This window comes from Lichenostomus cassidix, chromosome Z, assembly GCF_008360975.1.
Source record: "Lichenostomus cassidix isolate B80296 chromosome Z, HeHo_3.0, whole genome shotgun sequence".
Lineage (NCBI taxonomy): Eukaryota > Metazoa > Chordata > Aves > Passeriformes > Meliphagidae > Lichenostomus > Lichenostomus cassidix.
Window position 1 is genome coordinate 11,754,217 of NC_139511.1, and position 22,035 is coordinate 11,776,251.

General features: G+C 35.9%; 2 protein-coding genes across 4 annotated transcripts in view; both read left to right on the top strand.

Moving 5' to 3' along the window:
* Window positions 1-22,035, top strand: part of LOC146424381 (uncharacterized) — a 231,435-nt gene that overhangs the window by 119,353 nt on the left and 90,047 nt on the right. The gene's annotated exons all lie outside the window — the stretch shown is intronic.
* Window positions 1-22,035, top strand: part of CHD1 (chromodomain helicase DNA binding protein 1) — a 55,361-nt gene that overhangs the window by 17,086 nt on the left and 16,240 nt on the right. For 2 of the 3 annotated variants that reach the window (XM_085043166.1, XM_085043165.1), the window contains exons 3-24: window positions 1,809-2,013; window positions 2,999-3,097; window positions 4,385-4,452; window positions 5,653-5,802; window positions 6,146-6,420; window positions 8,843-9,068; window positions 9,920-10,020; window positions 10,255-10,433; window positions 11,453-11,580; window positions 12,146-12,362; window positions 12,977-13,066; window positions 13,915-14,105; window positions 15,163-15,351; window positions 15,648-15,810; window positions 16,197-16,349; window positions 16,832-16,903; window positions 18,611-18,760; window positions 19,339-19,487; window positions 19,735-19,831; window positions 19,937-20,032; window positions 21,026-21,202; window positions 21,387-21,547. In XM_085043166.1, the coding sequence (XP_084899292.1) occupies window positions 1,809-2,013; window positions 2,999-3,097; window positions 4,385-4,452; window positions 5,653-5,802; window positions 6,146-6,420; window positions 8,843-9,068; window positions 9,920-10,020; window positions 10,255-10,433; window positions 11,453-11,580; window positions 12,146-12,362; window positions 12,977-13,066; window positions 13,915-14,105; window positions 15,163-15,351; window positions 15,648-15,810; window positions 16,197-16,349; window positions 16,832-16,903; window positions 18,611-18,760; window positions 19,339-19,487; window positions 19,735-19,831; window positions 19,937-20,032; window positions 21,026-21,202; window positions 21,387-21,547 (3,336 nt within the window). The remainder of the gene's footprint in view (window positions 1-1,808; window positions 2,014-2,998; window positions 3,098-4,384; window positions 4,453-5,652; window positions 5,803-6,145; window positions 6,421-8,842; window positions 9,069-9,919; window positions 10,021-10,254; window positions 10,434-11,452; window positions 11,581-12,145; window positions 12,363-12,976; window positions 13,067-13,914; window positions 14,106-15,162; window positions 15,352-15,647; window positions 15,811-16,196; window positions 16,350-16,831; window positions 16,904-18,610; window positions 18,761-19,338; window positions 19,488-19,734; window positions 19,832-19,936; window positions 20,033-21,025; window positions 21,203-21,386; window positions 21,548-22,035) is intronic. The other variant, XM_085043167.1, reaches the window with a different exon arrangement.

A 22,035-nucleotide genomic window follows, 5' to 3' on the forward strand; every position in this document is an offset into this window, starting at 1 on the left:
ATCCATACGGCTTAGTGTTTTGCATAATTTTTTTATTTGGTAATCCATGTTATTATTGTCCTCTTTGAGCAAGCCTTGTCCTGCGTCGAGGTACTTGATTCCTTTTCCCTCCTTCATGGTTGTGTGGGATTTACACATTTTTGGTTACTTTATGGCTGGAACTTTGGCTGGTATTTACTTGTGTCTCTCCATGCTACATTTTCTTCTATATATCTTCATTTATAGTTAGTGTTGCCTTTTGCAGTCCCCTGACATGTACTTAGGGCACTTTGCTGAGAAATGCGGTTGTTTTCTAATGGCATGATTTGCCCAGTTTTTAAGGTACGTCAGTGTTTGTATACAAAATCTCAATCACAATGAAAATCTCTTTGCAAGACCGTCATGGGGTGTCCTTAATTTCCTGTGTTATTTAATCTCTGGTCATATATGGTAGTATTCCATTCTGTAACTTGCTTTATGGGCAAGTTTATAGCACCATGCCTGAAGTAAGACTTGGATGAAAGAAACTGGGAGTTTGGGGCCAGCCTTGTTGTTTCCCAGTTTTTCCCTCAGCAAGTGCAAGGAACCTAGCAGTAATGTGTTTCTCCACAGCTTCCCCTTCAGAGCAAGGAAGCTTCACCATGGTCTCTTTGCCCCTCTTTATTTCAAGGTTGCTGGTTGCAGATGTTTGATGGATGGGCATTCTGCAGGGGTCTGTTTATGAATAGCTTAATTTCTTCTTCAATGGCAGAGTTTTGGTGGCAGCAAAAGCAGAGGAGTGATTTTGCTTTGTTCTGCAGTTTTAAGATGTTGACAGTTAAGTATATTCTGGGGCAATCAGTCTGCCCTCCCCCAGTCACCTCCAGCTGACTGTCAGCCAGATGAATTGTGCTGTCAGAGATCGGCTGGGCTTTGATACAATTTTGGCTTTAATATTTTAAATTCTGGCTTCATGTTCACTCTGGGTTTAAAGCATGTCAGTCAGTGTGTACGTAATTTGAAATTCTTTTGCTATGTGGTATTTCTTTCTTATGATATCTTTAAATACAGTATCAATTTAATGAGTAATTTTACTAAAGTTTCAAACTGATTTACTCTGTGAAGTTCTAGAAAAACAAATGCTGTAAGGTTCTTGAATGGTCATTAAATAAGTATTTGTCTTTAATTAATGTGTATTCTAATCATTTTAAATGTGGTGTAAAATGAATATACAGATGAAATAATCTAACAGCTCAAGTGTATGCCAAGGAAGGTGCTTTGGCACAAGTTATATCACCTCTGACAAATTCAGATTTCTCTGCGTGGGAAAATTTTGTGCTCCTCTTTTAACAGAAAAGCACAATCTGTGTAGTGTTTTGGTTTGTTTTATTTTGTCTTTTAAGGAGTACCACTGATTTATGAAGACTGAAAACAATCTTTAATTGGACAGGTCTTTGTGAAGTAGACTAAACTGTTTTAGTTAACAGGGCACTTGATGGAGCTAAGCTAAGATTTTGTAGGAGTGAAGCTCAACAGTTTGGGTACAGAGCATTTCTACAACTTTTATTTCTCTTGCATGACTCTGCCATATTATCTTGAATGGTTTTGCTTTATCTGTATTTTGGCTTCACAGAGAGTATCTAATTACACTTTGAATTCTTATTTCCTGCTTATTTTTAACATTATTCAACTCAACTTATTTAGTCAACTGCCTCCATTTTGTGTGCCACCCATTTATCTGATCTAACATAACAGTTGAATTATAGGTAAAGCTAAGGTGATTTCTTTTTTTTCCTTTTAATCTTGTTACCTTGGCAGTTGTGTAATATGCCACTAACTTGTCATTGCAGTCGATCAGATGATGATTCCGGGTCAGCATCAGCTTCTGGATCTGGTTCAAGCTCTGGAAGCAGTAGTGATGGAAGCAGCAGCCAGTCAGGCAGCAGTGACTCTGACTCTGGTTCAGAGTCAGCCACTCAATCAGAATCAGAGTCTGACACATCTAGAGAGAAGAAACAAGTTCAATCTAAACCACCAAAAGTTGATGGACCTGAGGTAAACAAGATACATAAATGAATGCTTTGGGGTGGGGCAGTAGGGAAACACTACAAAAATCCTTTGAAGTTATTTTCAAGAGCAGTGTGAGGTAATGAAGTGTTCTTAATTAGATTGTAACTTGATTGGGTCAGTGAATACATGTACTTTGCTGCCTTAAACATTCATCAAGTTTCTCATGTGTAAGTACTTAAATTTGCACTTCTAAAATTCTTACATTTGTAAGTATTTCGAGTTATAGGCCTACTTAAATTTCATCATACAGAAGTATGCACTGAAACAGTGTATGAAAGTGTGTGCAATTTGGCATGTATGTAATTTACTGAAACTTATGGAAGACAAAGACACAATGTTATTTCTGAACTCTGTTTTTACGTTGTTTCTGTAATGGTTGGTTTCATTGTATCAGTAAATGTATAAAAATTTCAAGCTTAGGCACAGTTAGCTTTCTTTATCAGTAAATCAGCTAAATGCAGGAAAAAGTAGTGTTCAGAAATGTCTTCAATCCAGTGGGCAGGAATTACCTTCACTCTCTGGTGTTTATGGAGCAGTAAACCATATTTTATGGAAGATAGTTGTAGATCAGTTATCCCAAGAATTGAAGACTGTTAAGGATTCTCTGTTAAATTTTTTTCTATGTATTTCAGTGTTGCTGTAAGAAAGAAAATCATAGCAGTTAAACAATTTGAAAGAATTTATTTATGTGAATTCAGAAATGTACTTTATAAAAAGTTTTGCCTTAACAATTACTTACACGACTATTGTTAGACATGTTGCAGTAATTATCCTGGTAATTACCATATAACACTCTGTTTTGTAGAAATCTTTCTACTTTAGAAAACTCTGATGTTATTAGCTAATGCAGTATTTTGTAGTGAATTTTTTAATTGATAAAGTTAAGATGCTACTGAGGAAAAGTAAATATATTGCGAACTGGAGACTTTTGGTGTGTTTAACTGACTCCTGCATCTCTCCTTCTGTTTAGTTTTGGAAGTCTAGTCCAAGTATACTTGCTGTACAACGATCAGCAGTGCTCAAGAAGCAACAGCAAAAGGCAGCCTCATCAGACAGTGTTTCAGAAGAGGTGATTAATATAACTTAGATTTTTTAAATGTACTCATGCCTGTCTCGTCTTACACGTTAAAATAAAATTATATGGAGCAAATTTATACTCTGAGTGGGCATCAAAGTCTGGGGTTAGTCTGTAAAGTTAATGTTCAAATAACTGACATTTTTATAAGGAAAACTAAAGATATCTCTGGCTACTTCTTTTTACGTGAATTTGCCCAAAATTATAGCAATCTCAATTCAGTGCAGTTTTCTAGGTAGCTATTCTGTGTTGTTTGGGCAAAGTTTTCAAGCCACACTGTACTGACTTATTTACTGTATTTTTGGCTTCTTGCGTTTTGTAAAGACAGATAAAAATACTAAAATATTTTTTCAATATGATTTTATGTATCGTGTCTGCTGTGGTTTTTGGAAATCCAATATAAAGTAGAAAACTAATTTTTACAAGTTTTGTAATAGCTACTACAAAAGAATTCTTGTATTTTAAGAATGAAGCTTGTGTTCTGTGTATTTCAAAACCTAAGTCACAGGCTAAAGAAATGTTGACTTTGTGCAGCAGCAACATCTTTCAAAAACACTAGTCAGAACTATGAAATGGAATTTATTTGTAAAGCAGTCTTTTTGTCCTGTATTACAAAGACTGTGCCATGTAGTCACACTCATTTGGATTTCTGTTTTTGTCTGATGTAGCAGTTTGTCTTTTAAACTTAAACACAAAACTTAATCACCTATCATTAAAATATTAATTTACAGCTGTCTCTTACTGAAAGATACTTTCCAGGATAAAGTCATTCTAAATCTAAGTTTAGGCCACTGAGATTGGCCTTAGGAAAATCTAACTTTGAGGGCTCTTGTTTTTCCTTCTAGTGTAAAAACAGAAGGAACACGCTATTCTCATAATTTTCTTAAACTGATGTTTTATATGAACAAGTATGGAGGATGAAAAAGCTGTTGAGAGTAGGAGATTACATTAGGATTTTGATAGAGCCATCACCTTGATTAATGTGGAGCAGCTTACATCATGACTGGTTTTATGTAGGCAGAATGTTAATTTTTTAGGATGGGAGGTTTTTGTGGGTGTTTCAGAGCTGTGTTGGCACAGTGTATTCATAGATGGATAAATATGAAAACAGCAGCAGTCTTATAACAGCTAAAGTGTAAGGGATGAAGAGAGTAAAACATGAATAATATGCCTCCGATTTGAAAGTGGAAGCCTATTTATCTTTTAAAAAGCTACTTGGTAGAAGTACTTAATTCTTTTTTTGAGGATTAATTCAATTTGGTTTTTTCCTTTCACCTGCAGGACTCCTCAAGTAGTGAAGATTCAGCAGATGACTCATCTACTGAAACAAAGAAGAAAAAACATAAAGAGTAAGATATTTTCATAAGTAGTAGCAGACATTTTTTTATCATAGAGACAGATGCTTGTAACTTACGCTTCATTTCCTCAGTCCTGAAATGCTTATGTTCTCTTTTTAATCCATCTTGATCTTTCATTTCCAATTCTGCAATTTTTAAAAAAAACTCTCAAATTAACATCTCTAGCGTACTAGTTTCTAAACAAAGGGGTCTGCAATATTGTTTGAAAACATTTATCAGTGCTTTTATTTCTAAAATACTTTGTTGCACTTTATTTTTGAGTTGGAGGCCCTCCCTGAAAATCCTTGGGGAGATGGGAAACTACTTAAGTGGGTTGTCTCACAGCAAATTCAAGTTAGAATCCCTTATTTAATAACTGATGGCTTTTCTCTGAATTTTTATGGAGTTGCTTTTGTTTCCTTCTTTCCTTTCCTTGGACATGTTTAAAAGTGATTATAATTTTGATAGTAAGTGACTTTGTTAATTAAGATAGTGAGGTTGAATTTTCCTGTATAAAGCCAGAGTCTGAATCAAGATACTGTACATCATCTTTCCCATCATGAAATAAAAAAAATTCAGTTAAGCAGAAACAAGGAGATCCTGCTGCTTAGTCACTCTGAGTGCCTTGCCTGGCCGTGAAGCACTGATGTGAGAGTTTAGTGGGAGCTTTCGCGAGCCAGCAACACTCACAAGTTGCTGCAATTCCGGTTTTTCTCTGTTTCTCAAATCTGTCTCTATTATTTTTCAATTCTCCTGCCAAAGTTGCTGATTCTTCACATGGACCACAGAGACTATAGTCATTAGACAATATGGGACTCTCCAGAGTCCCATAATAGAACTTTATGATTTGAACATGTCTAAGTTCTAATGAATATGTGTCTTTGCAGGTAGATTGCTAAGTGCTTTGTTTTCTTAATGTCATGTTAACTCATTTCTTCATGCTGAAATTTATATAGAAATTCAGATTTTTGTTGTTTTAGATTTTAAATCTACTTCTTCATAACAGAAAACTTAGTCCAAATCTCTTTGATGCTACTGGGCATTTTTTACTTACCTAGTATTCATTGATGACAATTTTTTGTCTCATCAACCGACACAAATGTTACAAGACTTTTATTTATGTGAATAGTGTTGAAATTACAGCAGATCCCTTGTGGATGAATAACTTCTAAAAAATTATGAAATTACTGTTTTGTCTTTCAATATGTACAGTGAAGACTGGCAAATGTCAGGATCAGGGTCAGTATCAGGAACGGGTTCTGATTCTGAATCTGAGGAAGACAGGGAGAAAAGCAGTTGTGAAGAGAGTGAATCTGATTATGAGCCAAAAAACAAGGTCAAAAGCCGGAAACCTCCAAGCAGGTAAGAAGTTGGGCATTTGGATGCTCTGGTACTATTTCTAAGAAGCAATTGAGTATTTCACTACTACTATATATGCAATTCAAAACAATAATACTTACAAGGAAAAAAAGAAAGGACTTTTTTTAAAAAAAGAGTCATAATATAGTAATGCTTAATTAATTGTATCATAATATAGTATGATAATATAGTAATGCTTTCTAGTGAATGCCTTTTCCTGTCTACATTAAATGAAAGCACAGTGGTTGAACATTCATTAAATACATGTATTCAGAAAATAATGTGGAAGATTTATTGTTGTCCCTGTTGAAACATCATTGTCATGTCATACATTATTGTCTTCAAGAATTAAGCCAAAAAGTGGGAAAAAGAGTGCAGGACCAAAAAAGAGGCAACTTGATTCATCAGACGATGACGATGAGGAAGATGAGGATGATGATTATGATAAGAGAGGATCTCGTCGTCAGGCAACAGTTAACATTAGTTACAAAGAAGCTGAAGAAACCAAGACTGATTCTGATGATTTGCTAGAAGTTTGTGGAGAAGATGTCCCACAACCTGAAGAAGATGAATTTGAAACTATAGAGAAATTTATGGATAGTCGAGTTGGCCGTAAAGGAGGTATTTTTTTTTAAAGTGTTTCTAAGATCCTTGTGTGCATCATGGTGCAACTTCAACAAATCTTCTCAGCTGTAGGTTAAACAGCAATAGTTCTGAAGTTACTAAAAAGTCATACTGTTTCACCTTTCATATTCATAAGAATGCTCCTACTCCCATCTAAGTATTGCAGAGAAAAATACAGAAAAATTGCACACCTAAGTCAAAAGTAAAAATTAGGTGGAAGATAGCTCTGTATTGCATAAATGCATACCATATTGTTCTGACACTGTTTGAACAGTTCAGTGGTACTTCATCTGTATCAGTTACATACAAAGAAGTGGTAAAAGGCTAGATGAGAGAGCTGATTAGTAGTTTGAGCACTGAAAGGTGTTGGCAAGGCTGAACCACTGAAATCATGATTTCAGTTACTGCAGTACAAATACAGAGCAATGTGTGGGATGGCTACAGAAAAACACATCTGAAATTGCAATGGTATCTAGCAGTTCTGCTTTGTATTTGAGTCTGCATGTTAAAATCATAGACTCATAGAATGGTTTTGGTTGGAAGGGACCTTAAAGATCAGCTAATTCCAACTCCCCTGCCATTGGCAGGTATACATTCCCCTACACCAGTTTGCTCAAAGACGCATCCAACCTGGCCTTGAACAGGTGGGATGCGTCTTTCTTACAGGCGTGGGGAATCAACAGCATCTCTGGATATAACTGTTACGGCAACCAGTTATGGTGCCTCACCACCCTCACAGCAAAGAATTCTTCCCAATACCTAATCTAAACCTATTCTCCTTCAGTTTGTAGCCATTACCCCTTGTCCTACCACTACATGCCCTTGTCTAAAGCTGCTCTCCAACCTTGTTACAGCCTCCTTTAGATACTAGAAGGTGCTATAAGGTCCCCGCAGAGCCTTCTCTTCTCTTGGCACAATAACCCCAACTCTCAGCCTGGCTTCATAGCATAGGTGTTCCAGCCTTCTTATCTTGATGGCCTCCTCCAGATGTGCTCCAGCAAGTCCACATTCTTCTTACAGTGAGCGCCCCACAGCCCCCACTTTTTTCCCTTTTTCAGAAAGAAGGTTTATGCTTCCCGATTTCCAGTTAGTGTGAACTTCCTCAGACCATCATGACTTCTCAAAAACTATGGTAGTGCCTTAGCCACCTCCTCCACCAGTTCCCTCAGGACCTGTGGATGTATCTCATCAGGTCCCTTGGACCTGTGCACCTTCAGGTTTTTTAATTGGTCTCAAACTTGATAGAGTGAGTGATTTTTCCTCATCCCAGTCCCTCCCTGCCTTTGTCTCTTCTGGTGTGGCTGGATCACTTGCTGGTGAAGACTCAGGCAAAATAGTTGTTGAGTACCTCGGCATTCTGCTTGTCCCAAGTAACCAGCTCTCCTTGAGGGCCCATACTGGACTCTGAGTTACAAAAACAAGCACATGAAAAAGCCCCACCCAAACCCAGAACCCCTTGCACTTTAGGGCTACCTTTCTCCATTTGTTATACGTAGTGTCTAAAGTTATTGGCCTCTCTCAGAACTTGTACCCTTCTTCCTCAAATTTCCTCTCCCACGCTGTCCCATGTTCTAGCATGTCCTGCTCCAGTGCATAGTGTTATTGCTGTGGTCAAAGCCTTAGGAACTAAGCTTCCTTCATTCTTCCTCCCCAGATGGTGTTGCTGCTTGTGATGCTTTTTGGTGTTGCCTCTGTGTGATTTTTATCTGGCGCAGCAGCTTGCTGGTTTCATTTTCTTATCAACACCATTGAGATTAGCTCATTTGGTTAGAGCAGGGTGCTAATAATGCCAGGGTTATGGGTTTGATCCCTGTATGGGTCATTCACCCTGCCAGCTCAGACTATTCTATGATTTTGTAACCTATCCACACAAAAATGAGCCTGTTTGCTACTTCTAGCTTCAGCTGCAATGCAGTCTGTACTTAATCTGTACTTAATAATTTTTACCTGGTAAGATAACAGAGGCAGAAAAAGTAACAAAACTTGTTGAGGAAGGAGATTTATAGTGTCCCTGTCAGTAGGTTTTTCATTTCTTGAGGCTGACAAGACATAACATGTCTTTAGCATGCTGAGAGATAAGGGTATATAACAGAAGATGACAAGCAGTGTAGGTGGAGTATTCCCTAGTGACTGTTTTAAAAAATAGGAATACTAATAAAATTCTCATGAGGAGAGATAAGATATTGCAGATTAGGTGTGGAACTTTTGGTTGCTTTTTTGATTGTCTTGCAAACTTGTCCATGTGTTAACATATCTACATCATAATTTTTCAAATAGTAGTAATATGAGTGCAGTAGATGCTAGTCAAGTATATGCTCATCTAAAATTACCACCAATTACTTTCTCTACTACATTTTTAACTGGTTAACTTATGACAATGCACACTTACTCAAGGCATATGATGTGGTTTCTTTCTCAGCCACAGGTGCTGCAACCACCATCTATGCAGTTGAAGCAGACGGTGACCCAAATGTTGGGTTTGAAAAGTCAAAGGAGCCAGGAGAAATACAGTATCTTATTAAATGGAAAGGTTGGTCGCACATCCATAACACTTGGGAAACTGAGGAAACACTGAAACAACAAAATGTTAAAGGAATGAAGAAACTGGACAATTATAAGAAAAAGGATCAGGAAACAAAACGATGGTGAATCTCTTTATTTTTATGATCTTTAATTTGAAACAATGTAGGTGCTCTATTGCCATTATGAGACCTGTTACCTGTTTTTGAGGACATAATTTTGAGTTTCTGTGCAATGGCAAGACAAAAACTTTAAAAGCTGAAGCCCCTTATGTTCCTTGTAACATAATCCTCTGAACCTGATTTGTGTGGGTGTGTGTGGGTGTGTGTGATATATGGAGTTTTAACAAGATGGGTGGAGTTTAAAAATAAATAATAAATTGTACCTTTTAGTAATTTTTCCACTATACTTTGATTGGAATTCTTCAGGAATTGCTGCAAGGATCAATGTTTTCTTGTGCATTAGCCATTACAGGTTACCTGGAAGAATTCCATTTTCTTGGCTGAAGCCTGAGAGCAAAAACATGAAGAAGAAATACATGCATTTTAAAGTCACCTTTTTGGTGTCCAGTTTTATTAGTATGTTTAATATAGCCAATGAATGCTGGTGGGATTTTTAGCAACTAATTGTAAGATGGATTCTTACAGAGTGAGCCATCCTGAATACTATTCCAGGAAAATAACCTGTAAAGTGTACTGGTTATCCAGAGAGACAGCTACTACAGCTACCAGTTGTACTAGTCAAACAACTGGTGGAGAATACTTATTCTCAACAATAAGTATTCTCAGTCATTAATGGTGAGGCACTTAGGCCAGATGCAGCCATTTTGCAGTAGGAATTTTTAAGTTGTTCCTTCAGAAAAGCTTTCCCAGCAAGATTCATGGGATGATTACATTCACAGCTATAGAGCTGCTGAATTTTCTTAGTTTTCAAACTATATGGTGTAATAAGTGTTGTAAATTAATTCTCATTACAGGCTGAAAAACGCTTCTCCAGAAGATGTGGAATATTACAACTGCCAGCAGGAGCTTACAGATGATCTACATAAACAATATCAGATAGTGGAAAGAATAATTGGTATGTTACAAACTTGTGGACAGAAAACAATGTCAAGGATTCTGTATGTTTATTTGTAGTTAAGAAATGTAGACTATTGATATCACAAACTTTTAAATCCAAAACAAAAGGTAAAGAAAAGAGCTGTCATGCTGTCTGTATGTGTCTAGCTTCTGTTGTATTATTACATAAAATGAATGTTTTCATAAGGTACAGAAGTAAAATGCTGATCAGATTTCTGGTGCATTTCTGCAGCTCATTCAAATCAGAAATCAGCTGCTGGTTATCCAGATTACTATTGTAAGTGGCAGGGTCTGCCTTACTCTGAATGTAGCTGGGAAGATGGAGCTCTCATTGCCAAAAAGTTTCAGGCACGCATTGATGAGTACTTCAGCAGAAATCAATCCAAGACCACTCCCTTTAAAGATTGCAAGGTGAGTGTGTAATTTGCAATGGAATTATAAGCAGTTGTACTTGGTCTGACAGGGATAGAGTTAATTTTCTTCATAGTAGTCTCTACAGTCTGTGGTTTAGATTTGTGACCAAAATGGTTTTGGTAACACATGTTGGCTGTTGCTGAACAGCATTTGCACAGTGTCATGGCCTTCTCTGTGTCCTGTTGTATCATTCCCACGGCTGGGAGGAAGCACACCAGTACAGCTGAACCCCAACTGACCAGAGGGGTGCTCAATGCTGTTTAATGTCTTACTCAGCAATAAACTCAGTGGTCTGAGCAGGAGCTGGCTGTTTCCTGGAGATTTGTTGGTCATCAGTCTGCTGATGAATTAATGTGTGACTCTCATTCCGTCACTTGTGGGTTTTCTTATCTGTGTGGGTTTTTGTTTTAATTGGGTGGGTGCTTTTCCTTCACCCAGTAGACTCCTTATTTTGACCCACAATTTTTTTCTCACTTGTGCCTTTTCAGTTCTCTCTCTTGTCCCTCTAGGGTGGGAAGTGAGTAAGCAACTGAGTGGCAGCTTGGCTGCTGGCCAGGTTTAAGCCACCACATCAGTTGCAATCATAATTTTTCTGTTGTTGTTTTTTTAAGTCCAGATATAAAATAGGTATTATGAATTTTTTGAAAGTGTTTTTGGAATAGCAATAATGATATATAGTAGGATGTATGGCCAGTGGCACTACTGAAAATAGGTTATTGTAGATGCCAGTTGCCTGCATTTTTACTAGCGTTCAGGAATGGGTTTCTCTAGTATTGTAGTTTATTTTAAAAGAAAATTTGAGTGAGGTAATGTCTCTCATATTGTGACATTTAGATTAGCAATCAAATTGGTTTCAATTTGCAAATTACTTGGCGTTTTTATATGGCCTAGTTTTCATTGATGGCTAAAAACTAGAGTTGATGACCTAGTAAATACCTTCTGTTACTTTTTCTGTAGGAAGATCTTTTGGTAACTGCAATGAGTAGTAGGACTGATGATCAGTTTGCTTTTCACAGGTTCTAAAACAGAGGCCACGGTTTGTTGCACTTAAGAAGCAACCATCTTACATTGGAGGACACGAAAGTTTAGAGTTAAGAGATTATCAGTTAAATGGGTTGAATTGGCTTGCTCACTCGTGGTGCAAGTAAGTACAGTCTCAAATTTGTTAGTTTGTAAATTGCAAGCATTTGTAAAGTATTGAAATGGATTTTTTGGTTGGTTGGTCTTTTTTTCTTGATGATGGAGACTTTCATACCCTAAGGGCAAAGTAGATGTCTGAGGGGGACTGGTTTTGCTCTAAGCAGTACAAAGATTATCATTCTCAACAAAAGCCAGCTAAGATCTGTCATTACTTTGCTTCTAGTTTCAGTGGAATAAGTCAGATTTTCAAAAAAGCAAACAAACCTAAAACAGTAAAACCAGAAAACCCAAACACACTTTTCTGGAATATCAGCATCAGTGTTATACTTCTAAAATTAGACTCATGAAGACTACTTGCAAGCTTTTTGTTAATTTTAGGGGGGTAGGAGGGATTGGAAGTATTTTTATGGAATAACAATGTAAGTAAGTTTATTCAAAATGTACAGTAGCAAAATCTTGAAAACTTTTATCAGTGGGTTTTATGCTCAAAAGATAGTAATTTCTTCTTATCCAAACCTTCGCCCTCTCCACACCTGCCCTAAATAGTTTTGTTTTGTTTTTTTTTTTAGAGGAAATAGCTGTATTCTTGCAGATGAAATGGGTCTGGGTAAAACAATACAAACAATTTCTTTTCTGAACTATCTATTTCACGAGCATCAGTTGTATGGGCCTTTCTTGTTGGTTGTGCCACTTTCTACCTTGACATCTTGGCAAAGAGAGATTCAAACCTGGGCTCCTCAGATGAATGCTGTAGTTTACCTAGGAGATATAACTAGCAGAAATATGGTGAGTATTTCTTCTTGTCATTGGAAAGTCTTGTACATGAACAAGACCCACTTCATATTCTTATTGTCTGCTTATCTCAAATGTTTTGGGACTGAGCAAATACTTGCTGAAGCCTTTAAAATACAAATTGAAAGCTTAAATTTTGATCTCATGTAAATGTGTGTGAGAGATCTCCTTTCTGCTTAATAGTGAACAGAATTAAAAGTTTTGTCTTGCATTTGAAAATCAATTATCTTCTGCCATGTGATTATTTAGGTGGATATAGTGAAAAAAAGTATGAAAGAAAGCCAGTTATGATCTTTCTTTATTTCCTGAAAGGTTGTTGGTTTGTTTTCTTAATAGTAGTCTTATCTCTTAAAGTAAAAAAATCGTTGTATGTTATATATCTGTCTGTGTGCATATATATAGTGTATATATACACATGTATGTGTGCATGTATCTATGTGTGTATATATATATCTGTCAAATACTATATATGTGTGTGTTGGCCTTCTATTTTGTTAACATATTATTTTGTCATATTAAATATCTACACTGTTGCAGTACTTAAATTGGTTCCAGTCAGCAAGACCATTTTTCTGCAGCTTTTATAGTTTACTTGATTCTTTTTGTAGATAAGAACACATGAATGGATGCATCCACAGACCAAACGATTGAAATTTAACATACTTCTAACAACATATGAAATTTTGCTAAAGGATAAGGTAATTGCACTTCTGTGGGAAGATGAAAATAATTTCTTCAATACAGAATTCTCTTTAGACTTGCATTTGGTTTATGACCCATTAAATTTTCAGAGGGTCTGATAGTTTTTGCTTTTGGAAGTACAACAGTGCATAGTTTGGGGTTTTGGTTTTTGTTTCTCATGGGGGCTTTTCTTATTTTAATATTTCTGGATTTCATGTATGTGTGGTGAGGTCATCAGCCTTTTCCCATTTTGTGAGGTGGATAACACTTAATTTTCTTTAGTTTGGTTCAGAGTCTTGTTACTGTAAGATCTCCTCCCAGCTTCAAGCTCTACTTCTTTGCAGACCCACCATCAAGGAACAGAAAAAGAACCTTAGCCCCAAATATGATACAAAACTAGGAAATCCCATATAGTTTTTCTGTGATGTTGTGCATACAGTAGTATATGTACATGTATTAATACTGTCTCTGTTCTGATAGCACACAGAGTTATTGTTAATACTTCTGACAGTATGTGGACATTGTTACAGGTATTCAAGAGGCAGAACATTTTTACTTTGTTTACTTTATTTGTTTGTATGGGAAGAAGTAAATGATTATTTTTTTCCTGCCATGTGAAAAAGTGCGGGTCAGACTTCTGGGCATTGTTTTTAAATAATAAATTTAATTTTTGCTTTCTTGGGATGACTGCACACCTTTTCGTTGAAATGTAAAAGCCATAATTAGTACTAAAAATACATAGCTATCAATAATTTATTTAAATAAACCAAGAAGTGATTGTGTTTCTATCTTGATTATATAATGTGGGAAATTATGTAATACGGTTTTTTGTATAATGTTTCCCCCTTTCTCCTTTTCTTTTAAGTCATTCCTTGGTGGTCTGAATTGGGCATTCATAGGAGTTGATGAAGCTCATCGTTTAAAAAATGACGACTCTCTTCTGTACAAAACTTTAATAGACTTTAAGTCTAACCATCGTCTTCTTATTACTGGAACCCCTCTGCAAAACTCCCTCAAAGAGCTTTGGTCTTTATTGCACTTCATCATGCCAGAAAAGTAAGAAAGAGTTTTTTTGTCAAGTTTGATATGGCAAGGTAGTGCAGAGATTTGAGAATCAGTAGAATTGTACTGAAAGAGATAGCTTAAATATCCTATATGAAATAAATGCATGTATCTTTTCATGCTGCTTTAGGTAAGTAATGCTGGTAGCAGTTGTCACCTTTTCCCATTTTAGCAGTGCACAAAAACGATGGATTGATGTGTGGGTCAGAACCTGGAAGAAAGGCTTCATCTTAGCCTGAGGGGAAAAGCACATAGATTTACTCTGGGGCAAGAAGAATGGAATCTTTCTTGTGTTAGTACTATAATTAAAAACAAATTTGTATCAAGATGCCAAATATCCTGTAATTCAATCAAATAGCTCGTTTTCCCATGTGTTTTGCATGCAGTAAGCTTATTGTATTGACCTGGTTTCATACTTGACCTGTTTAAACCTAAGGTAAGCTAGAGCTCATGTGTGAAAGCACATGTTCCTGTCAGACATCTTGTAAATGCCAAGCACCATAGCTCTGTCTAGATTGAGCTATGGATTTCACTGAGGTTGGGTAGCCATTATTCATTTGTTTGATCATAACATCTGTTCTTCAAGTCTGTTAGCAGAGATGATAGCTACACATCAACTAGACCATACAAGCTGCAAGACATATTTTAAGTAGATTCTTCTTCGGTTGCACACCCTCTAGACATGCAGCTTGCTTTTTATGCTGTCTTGATAAAATGTAATAATGGAATTTTCTGCAACTATCTAGACAAGTCATCTTGCAGAAAAAGAACATGGCATTTCCACTGTGAAATCAGAAGTTTCTGTTCTGTAGATGTTTTTGGAAAATTCTGTTCTTCTATTTACAGGCACAATGTTTGGGATTTCTTGTGAGGTGAAAATTCAGAAATTGTATAAACCAGAAGGGAGTGGGGAAATAATCTAAATGCATATGTGCTTTTGTGGTATATTTTTACACATTCTGTGCTTGTGTTATCTTTCTTCTTGAATTTTGCTTCATCAGGTCATTCACAGTATGTCACTATTTTGCACTCATGCTTTATTATGTTGAAGGTTTTCCTCATGGGAAGATTTTGAAGAGGAGCATGGCAAAGGGAGAGAGTATGGTTATGCAAGCCTTCACAAAGAACTTGAACCATTTCTGCTGAGAAGAGTTAAAAAAGATGTAGAAAAGTCTTTACCTGCTAAAGTTGAGCAAATTCTGAGAATGGAAATGAGTGCATTGCAGAAGCAATACTACAAGTATGTAGCAGCTCTTCGTATATTGTGCTGTTTCAGTGATATGTCTATGTGTAATTTACTGAATTACGGTGGTTTGTATACTGTATAGAAGTTGAGGGTTCTCCAGGGTTTCACAGCAATAAAATTCTGTGAAGCAGGGGCTCAGGAACTACAGTGTTCTAATGCCTATTCAAGTAGTTTCATTTGATTGGCATACTTATATATTCTTCTGGGAGATGCTTTTTTTCTTTAGCTTGTTCATAATTTGAGAGCTTACACCTGCCTTGTGTCCCTGTATTGTACATCTTATTTCATAGGTGGATTTTAACCAGGAACTATAAAGCCCTCAGCAAGGGTTCAAAAGGCAGTACCTCAGGCTTTTTGAACATCATGATGGAACTCAAGAAGTGTTGTAACCATTGCTACCTCATTAAACCACCAGATGATAATGAATTCTATAATAAACAGGAGGCCTTACAGGTAATGTTACTTTTTAATTAAAGAAAAAAATTTTACATCTGTAGTTTTCACAGAATTTTACAGTGCTCTGGCAGTTCATTGTTTCTTACTGAAGTCTATTGAGGAAAAACATGCATCTTGGGTTTTTACAGTGAAGTATTTTTTGTTTCTTAATTGGAACTGAATAGTGGACAGGGAATTGACTAAATAAATATGCCCAGTTTTAATTACATATTGTATGGGTGTTTTAAACTTTAAAATTCTTAGGAGTGTCAGAATTTGCCCTTTTTTTTCTGTCCGCAGTAATAGAAAGAAAAGCAAACTTTAGATGAATGTCTAATGAACCCCAGTGTGTATTAGTGTTGAGATTAATTTATTTTTCAAAATGTATTTCTTGGTTTTTGTAGCATTTGATACGTAGCAGTGGGAAACTAATCCTTCTTGACAAGCTACTAATTCGTCTGCGAGAACGTGGCAACAGAGTCCTAATTTTCTCACAAATGGTGAGGATGCTGGACATCCTGGCAGAATATCTGAAATATCGTCAATTCCCTTTTCAGGTAAGAAACTTGCTGGTAGCAGCAGCTAAGAAGCTTTGATCTTGAATATAAAAAAAACCTTTTGTTTAATGTGAAGGTGTCAGAGCAGTGGAACAGGTTTTCCAGAGGTTATGAAATTTCTGTCTCTTGTACAGATCCAAAAACTACCTGGATATGAGCATGGGCAGCATGCTTTAGCTGTTCCTACCTGAGTAGGAGATTTAGACAAGATCTCTCCCTTCCAACTTTGTTTGTGATTATGTGACCTTTACCCCTTCGATTAAGAAAACATGGAAGAAAATTTATTATTTTTCTAGAAAGGGACTAGCTCTATGACAAATGGTATTTTGAAGTGAAACAGGTGAACAAAAAATCATGTGAGGAGTTTTATTTATGGGTTTTTTTCCTTCACATAATAGTTTTGGCAGCTGAGAATTCAAGTTGCTCTGATTTTGAATACAGTGTAAGAATTAATTTTTAGCTTTTGTTCTCAATCTCTCTAGAGACTCGACGGATCGATAAAAGGGGAATTGAGGAAACAAGCACTGGATCATTTTAATGCAGAAGGATCAGAGGTATAGTATTTTTCTTCCTGAGGAATGTTTTATTTTTTCCCAAGAAGTACTAAAAGACATTGCACGAAAAAGGGGGACTGAAAAAAGTGAGGAATATATCAATAAGGGTGAAAATTCATTGCTACTGCCTAGAGTCTAAGGTTTATGTAATTTTTTTTTTTTAAAAGTTTAAGTAGAAAACACATTAATCAGGAAAATGGTAGCTGATTGCTCTACAAACACTGCTGAATTTTAATCCCAGCTTTGTTCCTGTATAGAATGTAACAAGGTTTACAAGAGCACTGAACTTAAACAAACAGTTAGCATCCAGAAATCCTTTGGCAATGGGCAGAACTAATTTCATGTATCCTTGCACAAACAATCATATTTTATTTGTTTCAAATACGATTTCTATTATCTTCATTTGTTGCCACCTGTTTACATGCCATGGAAGAAGTAGTAAAGAACTGATTTCTAGCAATTGTGAGCAACCTCTGAGTATGTAGGCATCTGTTACAATTCTTTAGATTCTGGACTGGAATATTTGTACCTTATTTAGCACTCCTATTATGCAAGTAGTTCCGTACCTTTGATCAGCTTAAATCTTTTGTCCTACACTGGCAGACTGCAGGGAGGGGAGGTTGGTTGGTCATTGGTTTTGGCGTTTAGTTTGTTTGGTCTTTTTGACTGGTGTTTGAAGACAGCATTTTTTAGTTGCTGCTGAGCTTGTTTCTGCTTTATGGAGGGAGAAGGACTGAACTCTGTGTTGAATATAAAAGCTAACTCTCTTTCGAATTTCTTGCGTAGACATTATTGACATTTTCTGAAACCTTTGCAGTTACACTATACATTTTTTGAGATGAAGAGGAATTGAAACTCGGCATCTTCAAAATTGACGCAAACTATGCATTTGTGCAGCAAAAAAAATAATGCTCTCGGTTTTATTTATTATTTATTTCCCAAAATTCCATAACGTTTTGGAGGGTATTTTGTAGAGTTTTTGTATTACTGAGCTAAGGGCTACCTGGAAATGTTTAACACAATTCTCAGGACTCTTTCCTTACTGTAGTGGTTGCTGCTTCCTGTAACTGTACTGAAAATTTGGTTTGTTTGGGATTTTTTAACCTGTTTTACTTTAGCTTGGATTTCATGTATTAGTTTTTTTGCATGTCTCTAAATTCTTCTGTAGTCTTTCATAGTTATCTCTGATTAAATAATTTTGTATTGTCTGCAGCCTTTTTTTCACCTTGCTGCATACAGTTTTCATACTGTTTATTAATATGAACAGCACTTAACCTGAGAAGAGATTTCTGCTTCCTGTCTCTTAATGTTACATGTAGGCTCAAGTGCTTTCCCTGCTCTGACATAACTGTTTAGTCTTCCAGGGCCTGGGGCAGGGAAGGTGGGAGAGAGTGTTTGTAACATTCAAGGCTTTGACAGTAAGGTTTCAGTATTTTTTGGCCAGTCTTGTTTTGTTGGGATGTCTTGCTCATTGATCCTCATCTAGGATGCTGCTTCCTTTAAACTGTTGGGAAGTCAGTAACTTTATGAAAGAAATAGGTAATCAGTGTTTGCTTTATACTTAAAGAAGCTTTAAGCATAGAGCACTTAGGGATTTGGTAGTACATAATTTTGTAGTCTGCACTACGTGCTGCACAAAGTATATTGGTTCCTTTAAGAATATTACAAGTATTGTATATAAAACTATTTCTTACTTTATGATTTCAGGACTTCTGCTTTTTACTGTCTACCCGAGCTGGAGGATTAGGTATCAACTTGGCATCAGCTGATACCGTGGTTATATTTGATTCTGACTGGAATCCGCAGAACGATCTACAAGCACAGGCTAGAGCACATAGAATTGGACAGAAGAAACAGGTACACACACTCAGTTTAAGCTCCAGACCTGAAGGACAGTTCTGCACATCAGCTGTCCACTCTCTGCACCATTCAGTCCTCATGTATTTTTGAGAATAACTAATACTGTCTGCGTATGTCCAGAAATGTTAGTAATACTCATTTCTTTTTTCCTAAGTCTCTATACAGGAAAAAACAATATGGCAGCTGTGGTATTTGGGTGGGAGAAGGAGAAGAGTTGTGGACTTGTCTGTCATACATTCATTGACATCATGTCATTCTACAAACTAACTGCTACATCAGGCACATCCCCTTGCTTAAATATTTTAGTTCTCTACAGGATTGTTTCCTTCTTACAGAGGACATATAGTAACAACCAGAAATACGACATTACTGCCTGTGGCAATGCTTGTGCCAAGTCACTGAAGTTTATAAAATAAAGGTTTAAGACTATTTATCTGGGTTTTTCAAAATGTTTCTGTAAAGTCTGTAGTAATATGATTAAACTAGTATTTCATATTTGAAACCCATTAGTAAATTCAGATGTTATATAATGAAGGCTGAGATTTCTGATTTTAATTTTTTTTAAATGCACATAGGTTAATATTTATCGACTAGTCACAAAAGGATCAGTAGAAGAAGATATTCTTGAACGAGCCAAGAAAAAGATGGTGTTAGATCATTTAGTAATTCAAAGAATGGACACTACAGGGAAAACTGTGCTGCATACAGGCTCTACTCCTTCAAGGTATGTTTGTGTTTGTTTCTATACCAACTTATCCTTAAGAATATTTCACTTGCAAATGAAAGGCAAAATAAGGTTAAATAAGATGCAAAGTCTTTGTAGATTTTTATTTGCATTTAAAATATGTATCTCAAATATATAAAGAGTTTTTATGTAGCAGTTAAAAGAAAGCTTAATTGACTAATGATTATAGAGAACTTTTCCAAGTTATTAAGTTAAAATGTTTTTCATGTAACTGTATTTATTTCAGTTCAACACCTTTTAATAAGGAGGAGTTGTCAGCAATTTTAAAGTTTGGTGCTGAGGAACTTTTTAAAGAACCTGAAGGGGAAGAACAGGAGCCTCAAGTAAGTAATGCATCTGGACTAGATGGATAAAAAGGCTGAAAATATGTATGAATTATTTAATTGTAAAGAGAAACTTTTTACTTTTTTTTTTTTTTTAATCCATAGGAAATGGATATAGATGAAATCTTGAAGAGGGCTGAAACGCGGGAAAATGAGCCAGGTCCATTAACTGTGGGAGATGAGTTGCTTTCGCAGTTCAAGGTACGTCTCTGTTCTCTCCCTGCTGCCGTAGTTGTACTTTCCTTTGTAAATAGTACTATTTCTCTGCTATGTATCTGTCTCTTCATTATTTGGAAATAGATGCCTCAGTAAGTCAACTCTGTGACTTTCTAATAAAATGTTTTTTCACCTGTACATGATACCTACCATCAGTATAAACAATTGAAAATACCTTATGTATTTTGATGATAAAATGAGATGTATTTATGAATATCTTAATGATTAGAATTCTGATTTTTTGTTTTATTTACTGCATTTGTTATTAAGCAGCTATAGGATCGTTAAATGCAATATATGGTTTGTGTTTCTTAGTTGATCATTTTTTCAAGTTGCTTTTAGCCCTAAAGTAAACCTGGAATGCCAGGTATTTGTAAGTGTTACCAGTAACACATATTATGTGTGCAAAAAAAAAATAAAAAAAGAATGGAAACCATCATATGTTTGTTTAGTTCTGGACAAAATTAAATAGCTCTCCTGCTGATCACTCATTCACAATGTATTTTGATATCTGCATGGTATTAATGTTCAGTTTGTTTTATATTATTATAGTTTCACATTAAGTCAGGCATTCAAATATTGTTAGCCCTATTTGAAGGAAGTTAAACAACAATCCCCCACACAGCTGTGGGGGACATGTTTCCTTATGCATCCAGATTAGTCAGCTTTTAAAGGAAGAAAAAGATTCTCCTCATATCTCATCTTTGCCCATGCTGAAAGGAGTCTGTCTTTCCTAACTGCATGAAAGTACTTTCATTAGAGGCTGGTTCATGAAACATTCTGTATTTGTAAACTTTATATATATCTAATAAAATAATAGCATATATATGAATAGATAAAATACATAAGTACATTTATGTATAAATGCATAAAACATGGCATCAGCAACTTTATTTTCATAAAATAGTAGTTGATCAGTCTTTTTCAAGTATTGTCGTGTATTGATTTGATGAAAGTATATACATTCTGATATACAAGGTGGCCAACTTCTCCAACATGGATGAAGATGATATTGAGTTGGAACCAGAAAGAAATTCAAGAAATTGGGAAGAAATCATTCCGGAGGTTCAGAGGCGAAGAATAGAAGAGGAGGAAAGACAAAAAGAACTTGAAGAAATATACATGCTTCCAAGGATGAGAAACTGTGCAAAACAGGTGTCTCTTGATTCTGACTGAATTGTAGTTCTGTGTTGCTGGTGGTGTAATTTGTTGCTGTTGGGGTTTAGGTTTTTTGTTGGGTTTTTTTTCATTTTCTGAACACTTTTTTTTGACAGGCTAGGTAAAACTTGGTTGTATTTATTACTCACATAGCTTTTAACTGCTTGCTATGGAATTTCAGATCAGCTTCAATGGCAGCGAAGGCAGGCGCAGTAGGAGCAGAAGATACTCTGGATCTGATAGTGACTCCATCTCAGAAAGAAAGAGGCCAAAAAAACGTGGAAGACCACGAACTATTCCTCGAGAAAATATTAAAGGATTTAGTGATGCAGAGATCAGGCGGTAAGATATGGGAGGACATGCATATTTAAGGGGCAAGAAGCTACAATTGTTATTATTATTACTACCAATGTTACCATATTATTACTAGTCCTGAAAGTACAGATGGCAGTCTATTCTTCCTGAAGTAGTTTGAAATCTTTTTGTTCTAGACATTTAATGTTTTTACCTTGTGGTGCTGACATCGTGAACTGTCATATCAAGAATTTGAACCCATTTTGATGAGCTATAACGTTAGGTGAAAAATATTCATGATTGGTTTAAATTTTTTAATTTCTGCAGCCTATGAAGACTGTGATTTCACTGGGTGATCACTACAGTGATTTTACATTGTGTGAACTTTTATTTTAAAAGACACAAGCAAAATAATCTGCTTTCCACCAATTTATCTAAAACCTGCAGGGCTGAAAGAATATGTAAATCTATTTTGTGACAAATGAAAAAAATTTATAGGATTTTGTTTTATTTTTCAACTCCTTGGCACTGTAATT